The sequence below is a fragment of the Heliangelus exortis genome, chromosome 14 (assembly GCF_036169615.1).
Source record: "Heliangelus exortis chromosome 14, bHelExo1.hap1, whole genome shotgun sequence".
NCBI classification, from domain to species: domain Eukaryota; kingdom Metazoa; phylum Chordata; class Aves; order Apodiformes; family Trochilidae; genus Heliangelus; species Heliangelus exortis.
The window spans coordinates 18,070,931-18,093,213 of NC_092435.1; the positions used below are offsets into that span (position 1 = coordinate 18,070,931).

At 54.4% G+C, this 22,283-nt stretch overlaps 1 protein-coding gene across 2 annotated transcripts; it reads right to left on the minus strand.

The window, feature by feature from the left end:
* Positions 1 to 806: 806 nt before the first annotated feature.
* ENOX2 (ecto-NOX disulfide-thiol exchanger 2) lies at positions 807 to 21,562 on the minus strand. Of its 2 annotated transcripts, none has more exons than XM_071757860.1 (15): positions 21,473 to 21,562; positions 16,380 to 16,484; positions 15,639 to 15,770; positions 14,643 to 14,798; positions 13,841 to 14,047; positions 12,629 to 12,862; positions 11,826 to 12,038; positions 10,264 to 10,370; positions 7,246 to 7,360; positions 6,913 to 7,094; positions 6,525 to 6,632; positions 5,870 to 5,926; positions 4,625 to 4,733; positions 4,121 to 4,206; positions 807 to 2,556 (listed from the first exon to the last, which is right to left on the minus strand). In XM_071757860.1, exons 3-15 carry the CDS (start codon positions 15,733 to 15,735, stop codon positions 2,425 to 2,427), a joined length of 1,803 nt encoding a protein of 600 aa, XP_071613961.1. In that variant the 5' UTR covers positions 15,736 to 15,770; positions 16,380 to 16,484; positions 21,473 to 21,562; the 3' UTR covers positions 807 to 2,424. The 2 variants fall into 2 exon arrangements, with proteins under 2 accessions (XP_071613961.1, XP_071613963.1); XM_071757862.1 differs by having other exon boundaries at positions 15,639 to 15,773.
* Between the last annotated feature and the right edge of the window lie 721 nt (positions 21,563 to 22,283).

Here is a 22,283-nt window from a genome sequence, read left to right on the forward strand (position 1 = left end):
GCTTGTTTAAGGAAACCTGATAGGAAAGGCTCAGCTCAGGTGCCCTTTCTGACCTCAGGGAGCTGCAGTTGCTCCCCCTTTTCAGCACCAACCCCTCTCCCCTTCCCACCTGGAACGAAGCCGACATTTACCTTCCCCGTGTCCTCCTGGCAGGACCGAGGGCAGCCCGGGCTCTGCTCTCCTCCTTCACGATGGTTTTCCGAGGGGTCTCCGGGGGAAGCTTCCCTGCTGCTGCTGGGGGAGAGAAGCAGAGGAGAGGCCGCAGGAACGGGAGCAGCCGAGGGGAGGGAGGGGTGGTGAGAATGTGATTCTTCTGCCAAAAAGAAATGAGAGCCCAAAACATCGGGAGAGGGCAGGGTCAGCGGGAAGGAGCAGCACTTCCCACGCCAGCCCCTGCCTCTGCCTTGCCGGGGGATCCAGCTCCCCCCTCCCTCTTTCCCCACTCTCAGGAACTACCTGGTGCTCCAGCAGCTCTTTTGGGAGGTGAAACCTGGAAGGGAAGCTGGCTGCCTGGCTGCTCCATCACCCCCCTCCACCATCCCCAGCTCCCTGGGGGGTCAGGGACACCACTGCCCTCCTCACCCATGGAGACCCAGAGCCCAGGGAACCCACTTCACACCCTGCAGAGCCCTTTGCCTCTGAGCCCTGCCTGGCCTGGTACCTGCGAGTGCTCCTGAGGTTCACTACAACCTCGGTGAAGCCTCAGGGTGGCAGAGGGCTGGGGATGGAGAACTCTGCTCCTGGTGCAGGCAGCACCCGCTGGGTGAGAACAAACAAACAAACAAAAAAAAGAAGCAGGGCAAAGATTTGCTCATAAAAATCGTTTATTCCTTAAAAATACATTTGCCTGCAGTGACACAACTACTCAGAAGGTTTCTGTAGAAGGTTTTGCAGCTGGTGTCTGTGTGGCAAGCCTTGGGTGTCAGAAGCCAGGGGAGCTCCTCTGAGCCATCCCCACAGCTGCACCCTGGGTGGGGGCTCAGCTCCACTCGCTCCCCCTGCCCCACAGAACAACCTCCCTGCTCCACCACCAAAGTGCCCAAGGCTCAGCCCCACCACCACCCCAGCTCCCCCAGGAGGTTGTTGTCCACTGTTGATCCTCCAGGCAGGCAGCAATGAAGATGCAGTGAGAAGTCCAAGGGCAACCAAGAGACTTCAGGGCCATGGGAGGGGTGGCTGTGGGATCAGAGCCCAGGCAGTGCTCTCCTCTGCCCTCTCCAGTTGCAGGGAATGCTGGAGCAGGAACAGCCAGCAGATCAAATACCTGGTTCCAAGCCTGGTCTCACCAGCAGGATTTGGGAGGTTTTGGCCAGTGTTTGGTGAGCTCCTTCCCACTGCTCCAGGGGTTGTTGATGTGGCAGAACCCAGGGAAGTGCCTGGGAACAGTCAGGCAGGAATCAGGGCTTCTCCCTCAAAAGAGGTAGTGGGACCAACAGCCCCACTGAAGAGCATCCACACTGAGGCAGGCAGGGTGGGCAGCAAGCAGGAGGAGCTGGAAATCATGAGGCAGCAGCAAACCATGGGAGCCTGATGGGCTGGAGGCTCTCCAGAGGGACCCAGACAGGCTGGATCCATTTTACCCTACACCTTACAAACCTTCTGCAGAGGGCTGAGGAGCAGCCTGGCGTTTACTGAGCCTCTGGGAAGATTCAGGAGCAGGAAAGTCTCTGGTGCCTGCAGCACTTCCAGAAGCTCAGGCTCCAAAGCAAAGTGGGTGGAGAAATTTGGTGGTGAGCCACTACTGAAAGAGTCTGCTACAGGCACTCTGCTCCACCCAGATCAAGAGGGAATTAAAATACCCCTTCCTGTGTAAAAAAACCAAACTTTACAGAGTCTGCCACGCACAGACCACCAGTGGCACTGCCAGAAACACACTCAGGTCCTGAGATGCTGCCTCCACTGTAGCTTCACAGTGAAACCATCAGCAGGGAAAAAAAGAGCATGGAAAAGAATCAACTGCAGGGCTCAGAGCTCTGAGCCATCTAAATCTTCTTCTCTTTAAACATATCCCAATTTTTAACCACAGAGATGCCTAAAAAAACCCCAAAAATGCTTCTTTGTTGTGGCTTCAGCAGACAGTCTATGGCAGTTCCTACCAGCAAAAGGAAGGGATGGAGGTTTGGGCACACAGTACAAATACAACATGGGCAAAACATAGAGTCAAGAGGCTGTGCTCAGAAACACCAGACATGAACTTCTCGCCCAAAATATGTTGAACAGCACTTGCCTATTAACAAAAAACTGATTAAAGTAGCTGCAGAACTTGATGTTTCTTCCAGTGCTGCTCTGGCCTTGGTTTCACAGGGACATTGTCCCACCTGAGTCCGTGGTGCCTGCAAGGTAACATCATGGACAGGGGGCAGAGGCATCCCAGGTGTTCTCAGCACACCCATCCTGCTGCTGGTTTCCATGGTAACACAAAGCTCAGGTCATTTTCAGTCCCTCGAAGCCACAGAACTTCCACCTTTTCTCTAGGCTGGCCCCAACCCCACTCAGCTCCTGCCTGAAGGTGTTCTGCAGGCGAGTCATGAGGACTTCCACCTCTGCTGTGCAGATCTGGGGGGAGAGAAGGAAAACCTTGCTGAAAACCAGGAGAGTTTTGGTGATGGGAGCTGTGCAGTGACTGGCAATACACAAACACAAGGATATTTCATCTTCTTCCCCTCCTGCAGCCAGCCTCAGGAAACCAGGTCCTGTTCTGACCTAACTCCAGCCCAAAGATCTGCCAGATGTTAGAAGCAGCACCCAACAGGCACCCAGCTCCTGCAGTGATCAAGGGGGAGATGCAAGAGCCAAGGTGTGACCTGAAGAACAAAGGGGAAAATCTCCTCTCACGGGGGGCAGGCACAGATGATGTGCAAGTCAGAGGCTGATGTGTCAGGGAACAATAAAACACCTGACACCCGTGCAGAGGTTACAGGGTGCCCGGGGCCTCTCTGCAAAGCTCACTGCAGGAGCCTCCAGTGACCCTTTTTAGCCCTTTCCCACACCAGGGAGCCCAGAGGAGCAGTGCCAGCAGCCAGGTGAGTGACACCATGGCCTTTCTGTAGGAGCTCCAAAGCAAAATAAAGGCAGCTGCTCATCTCCCAGACAGCTGCAGAACTCAAATGAGAGGACAAATTATCAGCTGTGTCTTTAAAGGTCTGGAGTGAGCCTGGCCAAGGCAGGCCAGGGAGCTGCTGCTCCTCAGAGTGGGGAAAACCAAACAGTGAGTTCTGAACAGCAGCTGAAAGAGATGCAGTCAGCAGAGATGACTCCTGTGCTGGCAAGTCCCTGTTCCTGGGGCACTTCAGGAAGACAAAGGAAGTGAGGAGCAGCAGAGGAATGAGATGCATTTCCTTCAGCCTGCCCAAGCCTTTCACAGTCCCTCCCCATCAGCTCTGGCCAGGACCTGAAGCCAGCAGCACACAGAAACACTGTGGGATCCAGCAGCTCCCTGGGGTCTGCTCCTGTCACTGCCCTTCTTGTCCCCAGGACTCAATATCCTCTCCTCAGCACTGACCCCTGAGGCAGGGGCTGTGGTTAGCAGCCCAAGGCCCTTGGCACAGCTCCCTCCTAAAAATGACCTCACAGAGAGCATCAAAATAGAGACCAAAAATGCTCAGTGGAGGGCTGCAAGTTGAGAAATACAGAAATGCTTTGCTCAGAGCCACAAAGCCAGTATGACTGTTGACTTTATGGAGAATATATACAAACAGTGGCAGATGTTGTAAGGCAATAAATAGTACACAAGAGGTGGGTTGTTTGCTCTCTGCCTTGGAGGCCACGAGGATAAGGGGAACCAAAGGCAGAGCTCAAACAGAATAAACAGAAATAAATTTGACATGGAGGTTCTTTTAAAGATGGAATTCACTGCTGCAAAACACAGCTACAGGCAGAGGGGTCCCTTGAATCCTGAGCAGGCTCAGCCAGGCCCATCAGCTCTGTGTAGGTTCAGGTTTGGCTGCCCGAGGGCTCAGCCAGCCTTGCCTTGAGCAACCTGATCCAGTGACAGATCTGGTGATCCATCTGTGATCCTGAGAGAGCTCAGCCCTTCTCTTGGCCCCTTTCAGATCATCCCAAGTGACACAGACTGCAGACTGGGGAGGCAGAGCCAGGCTGGGGGTGCTGGGTCACCTACTTTGCTGTCCAGGCGTTGCAGGTAGGAGCAGATGTACTCAATGCTTGCTCCAAAGGGGTGCACGTGGAGAAATGTTGAAATGATTCCTGTGAGAGGAAGGCCACAAACATCAGCCCTCTGAGCCAGCTGGCAACACCAGCTCCCTCTTACCACGGGCACAGCAGGAGGGACCTAACAGGGCACTTTTGGCTGTAAGGAGAGGGAGGGCTTTGGCAGGGAGGTTGCAAAGCACCAACAAAGCAGTGCAGCTGCTCAGTGCTGAGCCCAGGCTGAGCTCATCACACACCTGAGCTGTCTCTCCAGGACAGCAGCTTGCACTGCAGGATGTGCCCCCACACCCCCCCCTGCCTGTGTGGGACTGCACTGACAGCACAGCACCATGCCCCAGGGAAACCCTGACCCCAAGCCAAGCTGGAGGCTTCCCCTGGTTCCAGGACTCCCCCCCAAAGGAACAGAGGGAGCAGCGAGGCCACCCCAGCCCCCTGGCCCCACTCCAGGACTCACCAACCAACAGAACCTCTCGTTCAGACCTCACAGGGCCGGTGCTCAGGGTCTTCTCCACAGGACACTCCTTCTCCTGGCTGCAGGAACAAGCTCTGGAGGTGCTGCTCTCCTGCAGGAAAACCACAGGGCCCATTCCAGACCCCAGCAGGATTCTGTCCCAGGCTCCAGCACCCTCACCCCCCCATCCAGCAGCAGCTCCCTCAGACTCACCCGAGTCTGCATTTTTGTTTCCCTGTCTCACTGCATTCGTGGCATTGCTCTTCTCTACTGTTTATTTTGAAAATGCTTCCAGCACAGCCCAGCTGTGTTCCTGCTGCTGTGTCTGAATGACCAGGCCAGGTTAAAAGCCCAAGAGATCAGGCAAGATGCCACAACACACACTTTGTCAGCCCTGGCCATTGGTCTGACCTCTGCTGGAGAAGGGCTTATTTTAAGCAATAAAAGAAAAAGCAGACTAGAAAGAAAGCCTTGCAGTGACTAATTCAGGTGCAGATGTTTATTTTCCAGATGCCTAAACTGAGGCAATGTGATTACCCAAAGGGTTAAGGATCAGACTGCCCTCGACTTGGGTTTGGGCTACTGAATTAAAACAGTTTTGCATCATTTATTTTCCCCAAAATAAAGACAGGGCAGAAATGCAAAGAGCTGTTGAGTGCAGTAAAAGCAGGACTTTCTTCTATTCCTCAGTTTTATGTGGAATTCCAGTGGTCTGAGAGGAACAGAGAGCTATAATTGGAAATAGCCTTCAGTCACTAGTGGAAGGGATGGGACTTGGGCCAGTAACACAGACAGAAAAAAGGGTCCCTTGGGTTTGCTCAGCTTCTGATGCCGGTGCAGTTCTCAACCACACAGGAGTGAAACTGCACTCCTGGCCTGAGCAGGCTGTGCTTTGCTTCTGCAGGAAAAGGAACAGCCTGGAGCTCCTGTGGAGCAGGCAGAGGGCCTGGAGCTCAGTGCCACCCTGGCAGCTGCCTGTTTGTCCTGGTGACCCCCCGGGGTTTGGGCAGCTCAGCTCCATTACCCTGCACACCAAACCCCATTTCTGCACCACAATGTTGCAAATACCCACTGATCTTCCAGCCAGAAGCTGCTCCCAATGGATAACTTGATTTCAATTTGTGCATAGAAAGGGTCTGTATGGACCAACCAAACCTTAAAAAGTTGCTCACTTTCCTATGAGGTGTCATTTCTCCCCTCAGTAAGATATTCTGACTGAAGTAACAGGAAAGAAACTGTTGGACTCACATTGCCCTGACAGTCACTTGTATCTCTCTCCTTGTCCTCTTCATCTGCCATGCTCTGCTACAGGGAGGTAAAGCACAGGAAAGATTACTGATTTGTTCTTTGATATCAGGCACCCCATATTGCTGGGATAAAAAGACACTTTTAGTTACTACAAAGACATTTATTAACCTCCCAGCTCCTGGCAGAAAAGGGTGAGGATAAAGATCGAAAATCTGAGACAAGGCTTCAAAATTGGGCTCTCTGGGCACCAGTGAGAAGTGCTGGGAAATGGTTCTTGTCTGCACCAAAACACATTGTATTTATGTTGGGAATAAATCCAGCAAGCATTAAGAATATTTTAACACTGGAAAAAAACTTCCAATTCAATAGTGTTTTATGGAGCTTGGACCAAAACATATTCCTGAAATGCAAACCTAAAAATAAAAGTTTGAGAATTAAAATAATTGATAATATTTCTGGTACACAAAGCAGGTGACAAGTTCATTACTGATGCACATCTCCCAGTTTGGCAGGAAATTCTTCCCAGCTTTCCAAAGACAAGTGCTTCTAAGCCCAGGCTGGGAATTTTCTATGCTCTGTCCTTCCCTGAGCTCGTGATGGACCATGAAACCCCAGCACTGGATTTACTGCTGAGCAGCCCTGGGGTGGCACATACCTGCTCCTTCAGGCTTTCTAATAGTGTTTCCATTTTCAGTTTTTCTTCTCTCACTTTTTCTAGCTCAGCTTCTCTCTTTTTGTATTCCTCTTGTACTTTCAAAAGGTGCTGGAAGAGAAGAGAGAAGCTCAGTTCTTAACCTGCCTTTCACCTCCCACTGTTTAAACAATACCAATTGAACAAGGATTTTCCCACGAAGACCAGAGGGATCAATCAACACAATTAAAAGGCCAATTCCACAACAATAAGACATATTTTCTAAATGCACCCTGGAAAAGTCTATGAGCATACACAGTATAACTTTGTCAGCTCAGGGCAGCAGCTGCTCCATCAATAAACCTTCACTAGCCCTGAAATAAAGCAGGTGCTGGGCTGTTTCTGGGCCCACCTTCTGCATCCCCTGCAGAGCCTGCTGCAGAAGCTTCATCTGCTGCTCCTTGGTGGTGTCCTCATCCCTGCTGGCCTTGCCCTGCTCCTGCTTCAGCAGCTCCACCTCGTTGCGGTAGGCGTCCAGCTGCCAGCGCAGGCTGTCGTTCTCCTCCTTCAGGGCTTCCACCTGGGACACCAGGGCTGCAGAACAGGAGCAGCACTCAAAAACATGGGGGTGAGGAGTCCCTGGGGGGGAAGAGACCCTGGAGGGGGAGGGAGGAGGGGGAAGAGCCCCTGGGGAAGAGCCCCAGCCAGCACGCAGCAGCTCCGAGCTGTGAAAAAGTGATTCTACCTGATTCTTCTGTTTCTTTCATCTCTGATGGATCTTCTATTTCTTCATCAGACATTTCCATCTCCTCCTCTCTTCGAATACCCATCAGCTCATCATTGTGAATGTTACGGATTTCCTAAGGTTCAGAAAGCAGGGGGGGTTTCTAAATACAGGCTACAAGGAACAGGCTGGTGGGATAAAAAGATGCTGAAAAACTAAGCCTGCAAAACACAACTCCATGGTACAAGAAAGGGGAAACCGATGAAGGAAAAATGGGCACAGACTGCTAGGTCAGGGACAGTCCCTATCACAGGTCAGTGCTGGTGTTACTGACTTGTCCATCACCCAACACTTCAGGTATCTGCAGCCCCCCGAGCCTGCTGAGCTCCTGGAGCAGGGACACTTCTCCAGGTGATCCCTCAAGAGACCCTTCCCCTGGCATCTGATACCTATAAAGAGGTATTTTACATTTTACATTACACCAAGAAGTGTGTTATGTGCTAGCAACACATACATATAAAGCTAAAGCTACAGCTTAATTACTGGAAGTGTGGGATGTGGCAGTGACCACTGCCACCTCCCTGTTTAATTACCACTTGGTTAGTGCTTCATGGCCATTTAATTACCATTTCATTACCATTCAGTCATCAGTTGTCATCTGACCATCATTTATTCATCAATAAACCCTCCAGCTCCACTCTCCATCCCCCCCTCAGACCACATTTGGGGTCAGGAAAGAGCAGAGCTGTTGGGTACTTACTGACCACAGCTCCATCCCCAGACTGTACACCCCAGGCACAGCCACAGGGGAAAAGATACAGAAGATTTGTTTAGGAATCTCTTGTAGATTTAACTCCAAGGGCCTGAAACTTTGATCAACTCTGCTTGCCAGCCTGGCCAGGGCTCACCAGCACCCAACAGCAACAGCAGAGACACCAAACACAGAAGCAAAGCTGTTGTACACAGGGAAGGTGCTGGCTGGCAGCTCCCCAGCATGGTGCCCCCCAGCTCTCACACTTCCAGAGCTGCCTGCAGGCACCAGACCTGCTGCCACTACCTGGACAAACCATCTCAAGTCACCACTGACCAAAATAAAACCCTGGCCTGGCCTCACACCTCCCCAGCAAACTCCCTGAGCTTCTGCCAGGCTTTCCTCCCATGCTCTGAGCCATGGGATTAAACTCCACACCAAAAAGATGCATTTTGTGGGTCCAGCTCTCTTCAAGAGGAGACCCCAAGCTGGGGAAGCCCAGCAGGCTGAGCCCAGCAGCAAGAACTCCTGGAAGAGACCTCACCAGTGGGCTGACAGCCTCTTCCCACCAGGAGAACTTACCTTGGACCAACAGAGAGCTCCGAGCAGAGGGCATGCTCCCACCCCAGCCACAGCAAGCAGGAAAGAAGAGGAGCACCAGGGCCCAAAGCAGGACCTGGACCCAACTCTCCACCTGGCTCCTCAGGTGTAAAACCAAAGCTCCTCCTTCAGCCACCAGGAAAGGTTTGACTCAGTGGGATTTGGAAAGCAAGCCCCAGACGTGCAGGCTCATGGGGAGAGCACTGAGTCCAGTCCACAACTGGGAGCCCAAGAACTTGTCTTAGGAGCACTCCTGGGCAGCACCAGGCAAGCAGAGCCTCAGCCAGTGCCTCCTTTCTCCATCCCACGAGGGCACATTCCCTGCTGCCTGCACTGGGTGGGCTCTGCAAAGCCACACGATGAGGTCCAGCAGCCCACAGCCTTGGCTTTCCAAGCAAGGGAAATGAAGTGAAACCCCACAGCTAGCAGGCAGAGCAGGATTTCTCACCCAAACCTGAAGGAGCCACGGCCAAGACCCTTGGGGCTGACCCCACATCAGTCAGGGGAGGGCTGAGACCCCACTGCCAAAGGCTCAGCTCCTTTCCAGCCCCATCCACACTGACATTCTCAGCACACTGCCAACCCACCAGGCTGGAAACCTTCTTAAGGTTATGCTGAGATGAGAAAGCATCTGCTTTTCCTTATTTTTGAGGCATAAATGACAAGATCAGCTCCAACCTGCTCACATTCCTGCAGTGAATAAAGAGTGTTTCTGAGCACTGCTGTGTCTCCCTGGATTAGGATAAAAGGCAGGTGGTTTTCATAGCAATTCTTTTCTACACTTCAGATCTGGGTCCTACTACTTCAAAGAAGTCTTTATTGTCAGTGGTAAAAACTGATTCAGGCTCCACCCTACTTTAAATGCTTAATGAGCAAGAAAAATACAATTTCTTGCTCTTGCCTTCAAGGCCATTCCTAGCCAGGGTGACAATACTTCTGCTGTCACTGGGAGCATTAACCTTCATGGGGAAGGGAGAGAGAAATGATGTGAACTCTGAACCCAGCACAGGGCTTTCTGCCCTCCTGGTAGCTCCCCACAAGCACAGTAACCTCCTCCCTCAAGCACCAGGACAGGCTCTGCAGTGGGACAGGTGGCAGAAGGCAGCAGAAATTCCATTGCAGACTCCAGGACAAATGTCCCCCACCCATCACTTTCCCTTACCAGCCTCTCTTTACCTGAGCTTTGTGCCTGACCCCACCAGGATTGGATTAGATCAGATATGAGACAGAGAGATTCTTCCTCTTACAGGAGGAGCAGTTTGAGTGGCATCCCTTCTTCCACCATGGGTTCAACCCCATCCCTGTCCCCACCCCTAAACCTTGTATTTCACTCACAGTGTCACCAAGTATTCAATCTCAGATGATGCTTAGATGTTTGCTCTTTTTTTTTTTTTAAAAAAAAAAAAATCTCTCTAGAAATCCCTCTTGCTTTTAGAATAAAACCATCAGAAAACTGATCAATTATCATTATTATGATTGTGCACAATTTCAACCAGCATACAGATCCCAACGGAACACAAACACCAAGAGAAAATTCATTACCTGCAGCACAAGAGATGAGTAATTCCCATCTCACACTGTGAATTAAGGTGGTGTTATCCACGTGACCACTGTGCAAGCTTAACATCAATACCCTGACAAGAAAGAGACCGTGCTGGAGGATCTAACACAAGAAAAAAATTACCAACCTCTGCTTGTTTGCACCACACGCTGATGTTCTTACGCTGAGCTTTCGTGAAATGGTCCCAAGCCTTTTGTTTGGAGGCAGAATGGTACACGGCCACTATCTGCTCGACTGTAGTATCAAATCAGCAGTCAAATCAGGCCAGAATATCATCCAGAGAGGGCGAACAAGAGGAGTAAAGGAGTAAAAAAGTGGAATCAGGCAGGTGGTTTGGCTGACCTTTTCTTATAACACTGTACTGTGCTGCAGCTACACTCAGGAAAGGGACTCTGTGCCTGGAAAGAAGAGTCAGGGCTTCACCAGCCCAGTGCCCAAGGCTCAGAGGAAGGACTGACTGTGGAAACGGCCTCTGCTTCCCAGGGGCCAAGAGGCAGGCACACTGTGACCTGAAAAACACTCAAACACACTGCCCAGGGCTGCCCAGGCTGTCAGGAGTGTGCCCAGAGGCAAATGAGAGCTGGCACTTGGGATGTTCTCCTGCCTGCTGGGGGCAGGGCCTGAGCACCACTGCAGCCCACTCAGGTGGGCTACAGAAAAAGGATTCCAGCACCAGCTTACTTTTTCTTTTGTTGTTCCTGGGGTTTACTCCTTCTAAAGTATTTTTTCTAGAAAATTTGCAGAGCTTTTTAGAAATACAATGTGCCTCTCCTAGGGCGAGAGCTCACCCAGCAGCAGACAGCACATCTACCTGATTTTACACTTGTGATGTTGTAGCAGCTGTAATTCTAACAAAAAAATATCAGCTCTCTGCTGGTTAGAGTAACCCAAGAGTGGCTGAGAAACCAGTGGGTGATTTACAGAGCAGAGTTTCACACTGCTCTCTGTTGCTACTTACTCTGCAGTGCTCACTGGATTCCCCTCTGGACTGTGTGCCTGCATTTTTTACCATGAATGGAATTTTTAAAAACATAACATTAAAAATAGTAATAATAAAGTATCAAACAAATAACAGCCAAAATTATTGAATAAAAAACCAAAAGTTAAGAATGTACTCTGAAAAGTTAAGACTTAACTGAAGAAGAGGAGTGTAAGAGGCAGTGAAGGGTTTGAGGAACAAATCACATCTCAGAACTAACAGAGCCCGTGCCTCTTCCTTGATTTCAAGGTTCAGTGAAGAACTGGGATTTGAAAGACCCAGGGTGGAAATGCTGCTCTGCACCAGGCTTTCAGGTGTGAGTGAGAACGGGGTGTTGGGAACACTCTGCTGCATCCTACCTTTGGTGAATAAATCCTGCACACCTCGCTGAGGCACCAGATTACCAGAACTTACCTTGTGTGCACAGAAGTGGAGGTGAAAAAGATGAGAGAACTACTAATAGACTATAATTAGAGAGTTAAAAAAAAGAAGCATTCATTCTCTGCTCCCCCCACACACGGACCCTTACTCCAATAGAAAGCACCACCAGAAACTCTGATCTACACTTGTAGGTTAACTGCAGCTGCACAGGAGCCACTGCTGCTGCTTTTCCTGGAGCCCTTTTTGCAGGGCCCTTCCAGACCCTAGAAATTAAATCATTTTCCCTACAGCAACAGACAAGCAACACCGAGTGTGCAAACACTACTCACACTGAACCAGAATCCCTGAGAGAGCCAGTTTGAACTTGTCTTTAGCTTCCTCCATCTCTTTCTCATGAGCTGCTTTCTCATTCACCAGTCTGCGAACGTGACTGTTGGCCGACTGGATCATGGAGTAGAAGTTGTTGGCTGTCCTCCTGTTCACCTCTCCACGCTCTATCCAGGTCAGCAAGGTCTGTATGGCTTCCAAGAACTTTGTTTCATCTGCAGCAAGGACACAGGCACCTTTACACATGAGAAGCACAGCTTTGAGAACTTCTCCCTGGCGCTGCTGAACTGCTCTCTTCCAACAGGGAACGTGCTCTGGGCTGGTGGCTAATCACAGATCTTGCAGCCACCATGGTATTATGTGAATAAAAGGCTTCTGGAAAGCAAGGAGATGCTAACACCAAGCTGATGGAGCAAACCCTCTGCCAAGGAGAAGGACCAACTGCTGGAAACCAGGGGCAAAACTTCCCATGCCTGTCCAGATGTCCACTTCTATGACAGAAAATTCCCTCCAGCTCCAAAGGAACAGGCCATGCACGGGGCTTAGGCTTCAAGGGAGGTCTGAGGACTTACACTAGACCTTTCAACCTAAACACAAACAGTTTGGAAGAAACCACTGTACTCATGTATGGGTTTGATTTGACACCTATGAATAAAAACGGCTGGGACAGCTGCTGTGTGAGGCTGGGGGCTCAGTAAGTTCAGAGGCACCATCATTCCCGTTCAGCAGGAAGACAACTGGAGAACACAAACCTCTGCCCCAGCACCTGCACAGAAGGGTGGCCGTGGCCTGCAGACCCCCTTACCTTTCAGTTTCTCAGCCACCACACTGCACTCGTGGTCGGAGTAGTGGACCACAGGGGGTGGGGAGGGGGCTCGGAAGCGATCCTCCTCCAGGCGCCGCCGGTGCCGCTCCTCCCGTGCCAGCATCCGCTGCTTGCACTCCCACTCGTAGAGATCATCCCGAGCCTGGGCAAAGTCCACGTGCAGCCTCCCCGTGTCCTTCTTGTCAGTGCTGGAGCCCAGCCTGATGCGGTAGCCTGGCAGGGAGGGCAGGTGACTGACCCTGGGCACAGCTCTCCAGCCGACAGAGCCAGACAGCCCCGTGCAGAGAGCCGAGGGCAGAGCTGCTCCTGGCGCTGCTCTGCACATCACAGCCAGAGCTGACAGGGCTTTGCCTCCCCAGAACACCCCCACGTCCTCGGGCTGTGGGACCAAACCCAGCTCTGCACACACGGATGGCAGTGGGACCCTCGAGCATCAGCTGCTGGACATTTCTCCAGGTAAGAGAGGGATGGACTCAGTCCCATCCCAATGTTTTGCGGAGGTCTGCAGCACCCCAGGTACCAGCACTGCTCTCTCTCCCAGCAGGACTTGGTTTTGAGTATTTAAGCAGGAAAGCAACAGCAGCAGAAAAAGAACAGCAGGCAACCCCTCCAATGGGGTCTGTGTCCAGTTCTGGGCCCCTCAGCTCAGGAAGGAGATTGAGGTGCTGGAGCAGGTCCAAAGGAGGCAACTGGGCTGGTGAAGGGACTCGAGCACAGATCCTATGAGGAGAGGCTGAGGGAGCTGGGGGTGTTGAGGCTGGAGAAGAGGAGGCTCAGGGGAGACCTCATCACTCTCTACAACTCCCTGAAAGGAGGTTGGAGCCAGGGGGGGGTTGGGCTCTTTTCCCAGGCAACTCTCAGCAAGACAAGAGGGCACAAGAGGTCTCAAGTTGTGCCAGGGGAGGTTTAGGTTGGACGTTAGAAAGAATTTCTTTACTGAGAGGGTGATCAGGCATTGGAATGGGCTGCCCAGGGAAGGGGTGGATTCTCCATCCCTGGAGATATTTCAAAAGAGCCTGGATGTGGCACTCAGTGCCATGGGCTGGGAACCACGGGGGGAGTGGATCAAGGGTTGGACTTGATGAGCTCTGAGGTCCCTTCCAGCCCAGCCCATTCTATGATTCTATGAATGGCAGCAAAGCCAAGCAGGTCTGACTGTGCCACCACCTCCTGAGCTGCCCAGACACTCACCTGAGAGGTAGAGGGCCTTGTCCACCATGAACTCCTCAGCAAAGCGGATGTGGCAGAAATTCTTTTTGCCCTTGCGGATGGCGATGACTTCCCCACACTGCTCAAACACCTCCATGATGATCTGCTCTGTCCCGTTCTCAGGCAGACCCCCCACAAACACTGTCTTGCACCCGGGGGGCCTCTCCCTGGTGGCTGGAGGGGGAAGGTCTGAAGAGAGCAGGAGAGATCACTTGGGTTGGGTTTGGGTTTGTCAGCACCCGTTCCTTTCATCTGCCCACCCCTCCTGAGGGTGTCCACACCTTCCTGGCTTCCAAGAATAAAAATTCTTTATTCTTCTAAGAATTTCAAACCTTATTCCTTATGAAGTTTTCTGCCTTATTTCCAACTGCCTTTCCTCTCCTTCCACCACATTCTGCAAAGCCCAGAGCACAGACTGAGCACACACCAGCCCCCTGACCTCCAAAAGCTCTGCAGATGTCTGCAAAGCCTTAGAGGATACAGGCAGGAGTCAGGCTGTGGAGATGAGAGTTCAAACATCCCAGGACTGGAACACTTGGTTTCCCAGCCCTGACCCATTTAGTCACCAGAAAGGCCATTTACTGCCATGGCAAACATGCAGTGACAAGAGTCACTGTCACCTGCTTGCCAGCAGCTGTCACACTGACTTGCCCCAGAGCATTATAGTGGCTCTTCTCTCACACACTTCTTTTTCTATAAATACATCTATATGTACACACACACACACACACAGCTATTCCTACACAGACAGGCAGAACAGGAGGAACCATCAACAGGCACTGACGTGGGTTGGGTGGGAAGAGAGTGCAGCTTTTGCAGTGAATGATCTCCTTGGCAGCAGGCATGTCCGGAGGGATGGGAGGGGGGACTATCCCCAAGCCTGGCATCATGGGGTTGATGGGAGGGATCCCAGTCATCATCCCAAGAGCAGGGTCAAAATCTAAACAGGGAAGAGGACACAGGACTCAGTCAGGCAATGCTTTGGACTCATACAGCACCTGCTTGTTCAGTTGCAAATATTGGGGAAGCAATGTGTGCATGCTCAGGAGTTGCAGAGTGGCTCTAAACTCAGTCCCTTCACATTCTGTAATTCTGGAGAATTCCACAAGAGCAGAAGTGGGACTGCAAGGTGCTGCCAACACAGCTGCTCCCTCCCCAGGTGAGCAGGCAATGTGATTCAGGCAGGAAACAGCATCCTTCTCAAGTGCTCAGTGCAGTAAAGCACCAAACCACTGATTTCGTGTCAGGATTTTGATGCTCAGGCTTCCTGCACTGCTGAGAAACCAAGCAGAGCCCAGTCTGTTCCTACAGGAGCTCTGTAACAAATACTGGCTGGGATGACTCAACCATGCCCATCCAGACTGCAGGGTGGTCATTTCTGGAGCAGAAACCTCCATTAATTTCTGCCATATCCATTTTACTGCCCTCTTGCTTTCCTATTTATCTCCCTCCCATCCTTCCTTCCACACAGCTCTAGTCCAGCTAGAATAACATGTCACTTGATGTCACACGTTCCTGAGCTCCGTGTGGGACCCTCCCCTGCTGGCCCACTGCAGAATATCTTCAGGTAGCTCACAGTAACCATTGTTTGCACCAAACCCCAATGTCTTCTCATTTCCTCTGACATCCCAGAGCAGCCTCTGCACAAACCACTGACAGGCACTAATGCATTTCAAACGGGGCCCATTCATGCTTTTTGTTTGTCTGACCCAACTAAACCCGGTTCTTCCCAAGGAGAGGCTGGAAAGCAGGGGTGTGCAGAGCCCAGGGAACCCCATACCAGGCAGGAGGGGCTGTCCTGTCATGCCCATGGGAGCCATCCCCAGGTTGTTCATGGCTGTGGCCCAGGCGGTTGGGTCTGACATTGGCAATCCCATCGGAATGGAGTCCAGACTCAGATCTGTGCCACCATCTGCTGAGAGGAGAGGAAGGGATCAGCAGCTCAATCCTGCAGGACCTACATTGCCCAGCAAGGCTCTGCAGCATCAGCATCCAAACCCAGATCTCAACCTAACAGGAAAAAGCTCCCAGCTCCTCCGGGCCAGCACCATCAGACACAGCCACCCCCAGCCAGGCACTGCAACACCTGCAGAGCTGGGTGCCCCCCAAGCTGGGTGCTCTGCTGTCCCACAGAGGAGAAGAGGTGTGGGGCAAACCCAAAAAAAGCACCTTAAAGACAAAGCAGATGCTCCCAGGGGAACAGGCTGGGGACTGAGCTATTGCCCACTCAGGAAAAAAAAAAAAAAAAAAAAAAAAAAAAAAAGGATAAATCTACTGGGATGGTGCAGAGATTCCACAATGCTTAAAAAATAAATAAAGACCACAGAGGCTGCTTTTGTTTTGCAGAGCAACAGCCGTGAGCACTCCCCCAAAGCCCCTGCAAGCACAGAACCAGGGCCCGGGTCTGGCTGCCAGAACCACCAGCCCACACCTCAGCACAGAACCACAGCACCACCACGTCCCCCCCAGGCCCACGGGGACACCCCCTCAGTGCCCAGCCCCCAGCTGCCACGCTGCTCACCTGGAGGAAGCTTTGCTCTCCTCCTCTGGCTGCCCGGGGGGCTCCCATCCTGGGCTGGGCTGTCGGGGCTGCTGCTGGAGGGCTCAAAGGAGAGAGGGGGGAAGCCTGGGGAGGAAAACACAGCCAGTGACTGCCCTGACACTGCTGGGGTGGCAGCACTGAAGGGAGGTGTCCCCAAGGCATGAGCCCTGGGGGAGGGTGACACTGGCACCACTGCAGAATGTCACCCCCAGAGGGTGCTCCTGCTGCCCAGCACTTCATCCCCCAGCACCCCCACCAGCCCCCAGCACCCCCACCAGCCCCCAGCACCCCCACCAGCCCTCCTGCCACATCCAGCACTGCAGGATGCCAGAGCAGAGGAACACTCCAACACACTCTGATTTTCCTCTGCCTCAGCAAACTCTGATCAGCCAATGCAGAACAAACAACAAAGCACCAAATAAATACTTCTGTGGAGCCACTAAAAGGATAAAAGCAGCCACAGTTCAGCCAAGAGATGCCTGTGTGCCCCAGAGGGCAATCAGCACAACTCCAGGAATGAGAACTGTGCTGTCTCAAAGCACCAAGGGGCTGAGGGGTTTGGACCAAACCCTCCTCCAGCCACGGTGTTCTGGAGGATCCCACTTCCCAGAAACTCCCTGAGCTGCTGAAAGGCGAGAATACAAGAAGCCAAAAAAATAAGTACTGTTCAGCTGGCAACAAGATGTCATGCCTGGGGCCACCAGATGCCTACAGTGCTGTTTCTTAAACACCCCAAAGTGTTCACCAGGGCAAGGGAAAGCAAATTTCAAATGCAGCAGATTATAAATAGAGCCTCAGCACCAACCAACCCCAGAGAGCTGACACACATCACCCCAACACCCACCTGCAGAGGGCCTGCTCCTCTGCAGGCACACACACACCCTCAGCACCATCAGACAGCCCCACAGCCACCCACAGCCAGGCACTGCAGCACCTGCAGAGCTGGGTGCCCCCCAGGCTGGGTGCCCCCCAGGCTGGGTGCCCTGCTGTCCCACAGAGGAGGAGAGGTCTGGGGCAAACCCAAAAAAAGCACCTTAAAGACAAAGCAGATGCTCCCAGGGGAACAGGCTGTGGACTTGCTCCAGCCCTGCACAGCCATCCCACTCCCCAAATGTTTATTATTTACGGGCTCCCCATCAGATGTAACCAGATATGGTCTCCAGCAGATGCAACACATGACCCCCAGGCACGAATGCTGCAATATTTTTTGTGCTGGTACAGGTCCATGGTGTCAGATTAATGCTCAGGGTGAGCATGCAGGGTGTGATGAAGTCACCACTACCAGGAGCCCAGGTCCAACCTCATGGTCCCAAGCACAAGAAGTGCTCACCCTGCCCACTGCCCTCCTGCAGCACAGAGTTTGCTCCAAGAATTAAAGCAAGGCAGAGAGGAGAGCTGCAATGCACTGCAGAGTAAGAAACTCCTGCTTAGGGCAGAGCTCCCACCCTACAAACCCTACAAACCCTACACCCATGGAGAGCAGCCACCTCGCAGAACCAGAACCTCTTCTGCCATTGCAGCTCCAGCTCCAGGCACATCCCAGCAGGAACAGGCAGGGAAGGCTGAAGCTGCAGGGAAGCTGTCCCCTGGGAGCAGAGCAGGAGCAGGAGAGGAGCTGGCAGGATCAGCCACCACGGCCAGGAGACGTGAGCACAAGCACTGTTCCTCCCTGCTGACCTTAACTCAGCATCCCTGGCTATTTTGGGCTCAGGAAGGGACCACCAGGCCAGGAACAAGCCTCAGGCTTTCACTCAGCTCTGTGGAGAGCCAGGCAGGGAAGGCAGAAATCAGCAGATTTCAGTGGAGAAAACAAGGGGAGAGGAGGAGGAGGAGAACCCCCACTCACTGCAGTGTCAGAGGGGAGCTGGAGGTGTCTGTCGTCCTCCTCCTCCTCCTTCTCCTCCTCCTCTTCCTCCTCCTCCCCCAGCAGGGACCACACAGCTGTATCAGGAGCAGCCTGGAGGAGAAGATTCCTCACTAGGAAAAGGAATCAGGATAAAAGAGTGAAGATGCTCAAAGGTGAGCAGGAAATGAGCCCCTGGGCTCAGCAGGCCCTGGGCAGCAGCAGCTGCTGGGGGTGGTCCTCACCCCTGGGGGGGATGCCAGGACAGCCCTGCTGCTCCCTGGGGCAGGCACTGATCCAGGGCCCTGCTGGTACCAGATGCAGCTGAACCTTCCACAGAACACGTTCATAAAGGGGCTGGGGAGGCAGGAAAGGTCTCCGTGTCCCAGGTATAAATCAAGGGAAGTACCTCCCCTCAGGGGGTCCTGTACCATGGCACTGCTCTGGAGGCACAGGCAGCAGCCCAGCCAGGGCAGGAGGGGGGAACACACACTGGTGGGACCCTCCCTCTGCTGCTGGCTGGACACCCAGGCAGTGTGATTGCCTCCCAGCCAGTTCATAAAAACCAGGAACACAAATCTCATCCCAGTAGCTCAAAGAAAAAGAAAAAAAAAAATAAATAAAGCCAGTACCAGGTCCCCTGACACCTTCACACAGTTAAGAGCATTTTGATTTTCACTTCAGACACCCCCAGAGACCCTGCCCACTCCCCAAGCCTCCCTCCTACCCAGCATCCAGAGGAACTCCAGCTATGGGCTGACACAGGCTTTGCTATAAATACAGATTTTCCTTCTGCCAGCACTGACAAACACAAGAAGTGAGCCCTGCCCAGCCCGAGCTGGGGTCCCTTTGCCTTTTCTGCACGGTAAAAAATGCAATTTAGAAATCAAGTGGAGTCCAGGACCCAATCTGCCAGCTGAGCACACACACAGCCTGCTCCCAGGGAAGACTCCAGGAGCAGCACAGAGCAGCCACAGAGCAAAGAGCAAGGAGGGGAGAGCAGAGGGATAACCAAGGCTCTGAGGGTGGGACGAGCACCCAAACCCACACGTTTTACCTGTGTATGGCACCAGGAACATGGCAGGATGCTGACCACAGCTCAGGATCTCAGCCCCTTCTGTCACCCCCAGAGACAGGAGCCCGGGGCTGAGCCCCCAGGCTGGCAGCAGCTCCCCTGCCAGCTCCACAAGAGGCAAGTTGGGTGCTCAGGAGAGGAGCAGCAGCCAGGGCACTGTGGGCAGGCAGGGCAGGGGCTGGGGCTGGCCAGGGGCAGCTGCAGGTGTCACCATCAGTCTCAGCCCGGGCTGGAGGTGGAGGAGCAGGGGGAGATTAGCAGCCAGGAGAGCTGAATGTGGCAGGGATTTCAGGCATCCTGCTGCCCAGAGCTGGCAGGCACTGGAACAAACCCTGTCTGCATGCCCGGGCTGAGCTGCCTGGGCACGGGGAGCTGGCATTCTGGTAATCCCCAGTGGCAAGGGGCACTCCCTGTGCCCACCTGGCAGCTGGGCTCAGACAGGGAACCCCATCCAGGAGAGCTCCTGGTCCTGGCAGGGGCCAGGGAGGAAAAACGGAGACACAAGGAGTCCCTCTCCTCTGTGACCCTGCAAACACGGCCTTGAGGCACAGCACAGACCCCACCGACCCAACCAGCACCCCAAACCAATAAACTCTCCACAGGGCTTTTCTGGGACACTGACACGACTGCCAAGCCCCCTTCCCTCCCCACACAACACCCAGGAAGGGTTCTGTGCCAGCACAGGGCTTACAGGGGACAAGCAGCTTGTCCTCTGTCACCTGGGGAGAGAGCTCAGAGGGGACATTGCTGTCCCCAGGCAGCTCCTTGGGCACATTCCCCCCCATCCTGCCAGCCCCACACGGCCCAGAGAGAAATTCCTATTGCTTCAGAAAAGCTCAGGGTGTCAGAAATACATTTGTGAAAGGCTGGGAGGAGAAACCCACCAGGAAAAGGGAAAGAGGACAAACTGCAGAGACCCACTGGAGAAACAAATGAAAAGGGGAAAAAAAGAAAAAAAAAAAAAAAAAAAAAAAAGAGGGAAATGCCAAAGCAAAGTGCAGCAGAGCTGCCATCAGGGTCACTGCACAACCCCAGTGCAAACACCTGGACCAAGGAGAGGGAGAGGGGGGGAATCTCGGCAGGAAAGTGTGGGATTAGTGGAGCAATCTCACACCCTCTCTGGAAGGTGCTGGGAATGCCTCTGCAGCAACACCTTACCCTGGGAATTCCTCAGAGACTGAGCTTCCCCTCCTCGGAGAGCTCAAGTCACCCACACCAAAACCATGGCCAGAACCCAAGAAACCCGACCTGACAGCAGCTGGGACTGAGCCCGCAGCTCCCACCAGCACCGGCACCAGCACCGGCACCGGCACCAGGAGCCTGGGCCTGAGGGGCAGGGGGGACAGAAAGCCCCCGGGGGCAGCGGGTGGGCAGGGGGTGAGGAGGGGGGGGGCTAAAAGGAAGGGGGCTAAAGGGGGGGGAGCAAAAGGGAGGAGGGGGCCCGACTAGAGGGGGGGGGGGTCAAGAGGGGGGGCTGGGGGGGGCTTTGCTGCCCAGCGCCTGACCCGGGAGCTGTGCAGGGGGGGCTGGGGAGGCGGGAAGGGTGGGGACCGAGGAGCCCAGGACCGGCACCCCCGGGCCGGCACCGGAGCCGAACCTCAGAGACAGCAGCAGACAGAGAGCGGGGGCAGCGCTGGGGTCAGGGATCACGGACGGGACTGCGGTGCCTGCGGGTCACAGCCCAGGAGCGGCGTGCAGAGAGGCACGGCCGCGGTACCGGTACCGGCACACCCGAACGCAACCCAGCTGCCTGGGCGGGCCGGGCAGCACCGGGCAGAGCCCCGCTCGGGAGAGGCCCTGGGGACACACCGGGCAGGCGGCACCTCCCCGGGCTAGGCACACCCGGGACAGCTCACACCCACCCCGGCCCGGTTCGGCCCGGTTCACGACCAGGGGTGAAGCTCTGCAGAGCAGGGGCACAGGAGTGGACACCCCGAGCCCCCGCTGCCGCCCCCCCGCTCGCCAGGCGGGATGGACCGGGCCGGAACCACCCGCAGAACAGAACCGCGCTCCGGTCCGGCCCCACGAGGCGCTCGGGGCCCGCACGGCCCCGCACGGAGCGAGGAGGGAGGGGAGGGGCAGCCCCGCCCGGGACCGCACTCACCGCTCTCCCCTCCCCTCCCCGCGGTTCTCCCGCCCCGGGCCCGCACTCACCGAACCGAACCCACCGACCGCGCCGCCGCCATCATGGAGCGCCCGCCCCGCCCACCGCGCCTGCCCATTGGCTGGCACCGCCCATTGGCTGACACCTCCCATTGGCTGGCACCGCCCATTGGCTGACACCGCCCATTGGCTGACACCTCCCATTGGCTGGCACCGCCCATTGGCTGGCACCGCCCATTGGCTGACACCTCCCATTGGCTGGCACCGCCCATTGGCTGACACCTCCCATTGGCTGACACCTCCCATTGGCTGACACCGCCCATTGGCTGACACCGCCCATTGGCTGACTCCTCCCATTGGCTGGCACCGCCCATCGGCTGACCCCTCCCATTGGCTGACCCCGCGCCGGGGGGCGGGCCGTGCCGTGCCGCAGAGCATGCCGGGACCGTGGTGAACCCCGGTGCGGCTCCGTTCCCGGGCTGTCGTGACGTCACGCACTCATTTTACCGATCAGTGAAATGACGTCACTAGTGACCCTTCCCTGAGGCTCCGCAGAGGGGGCGATGTCCCCAGGGCTGCTCCGTCCCTTCCCCTCCCGTAACCCCGGTGCCAGCCTCCTCCTGCCTCCCGGGATGGGAAACACCGGGCGGGCCCCAGCCCGGTCACACGCACACCCGAGGAGCAGAACACCCGAGCCCATGGCTGCCACAGCCCTGTGTCAGCAGAAACCTCCGCGGGTGCTCCCGTGGCCCCATCCCAGCAGCTGCAGTGACAGGAGGGGAGGAGGCTGAGGCTTTGCAAAACTGAGCCCAGAGTGCACCGGTGTCATTTTGTGACAATCCGGCTGATAAACGTTCCTATT

Bases quoted from the DNA above. Each gene is read 5' to 3' on its own strand.
- ENOX2 (XM_071757860.1), bottom strand. From the start codon at position 15,735: ATGGGATTGCCAATGTCAGACCCAACCGCCTGGGCCACAGCCATGAAC. The intron at 14,048-14,642 runs GTCAGTGCCTGT...TGCTCTCTTCAG, and splicing joins TCTCTTCCCACCCAACCCAC to ACCTTCCCCCTCCAGCCACC. The intron at 7,095-7,245 runs GTAGAATCACTT...CCTGTTCTGCAG, and splicing joins GAAAGAAACAGAAGAATCAG to CCCTGGTGTCCCAGGTGGAA.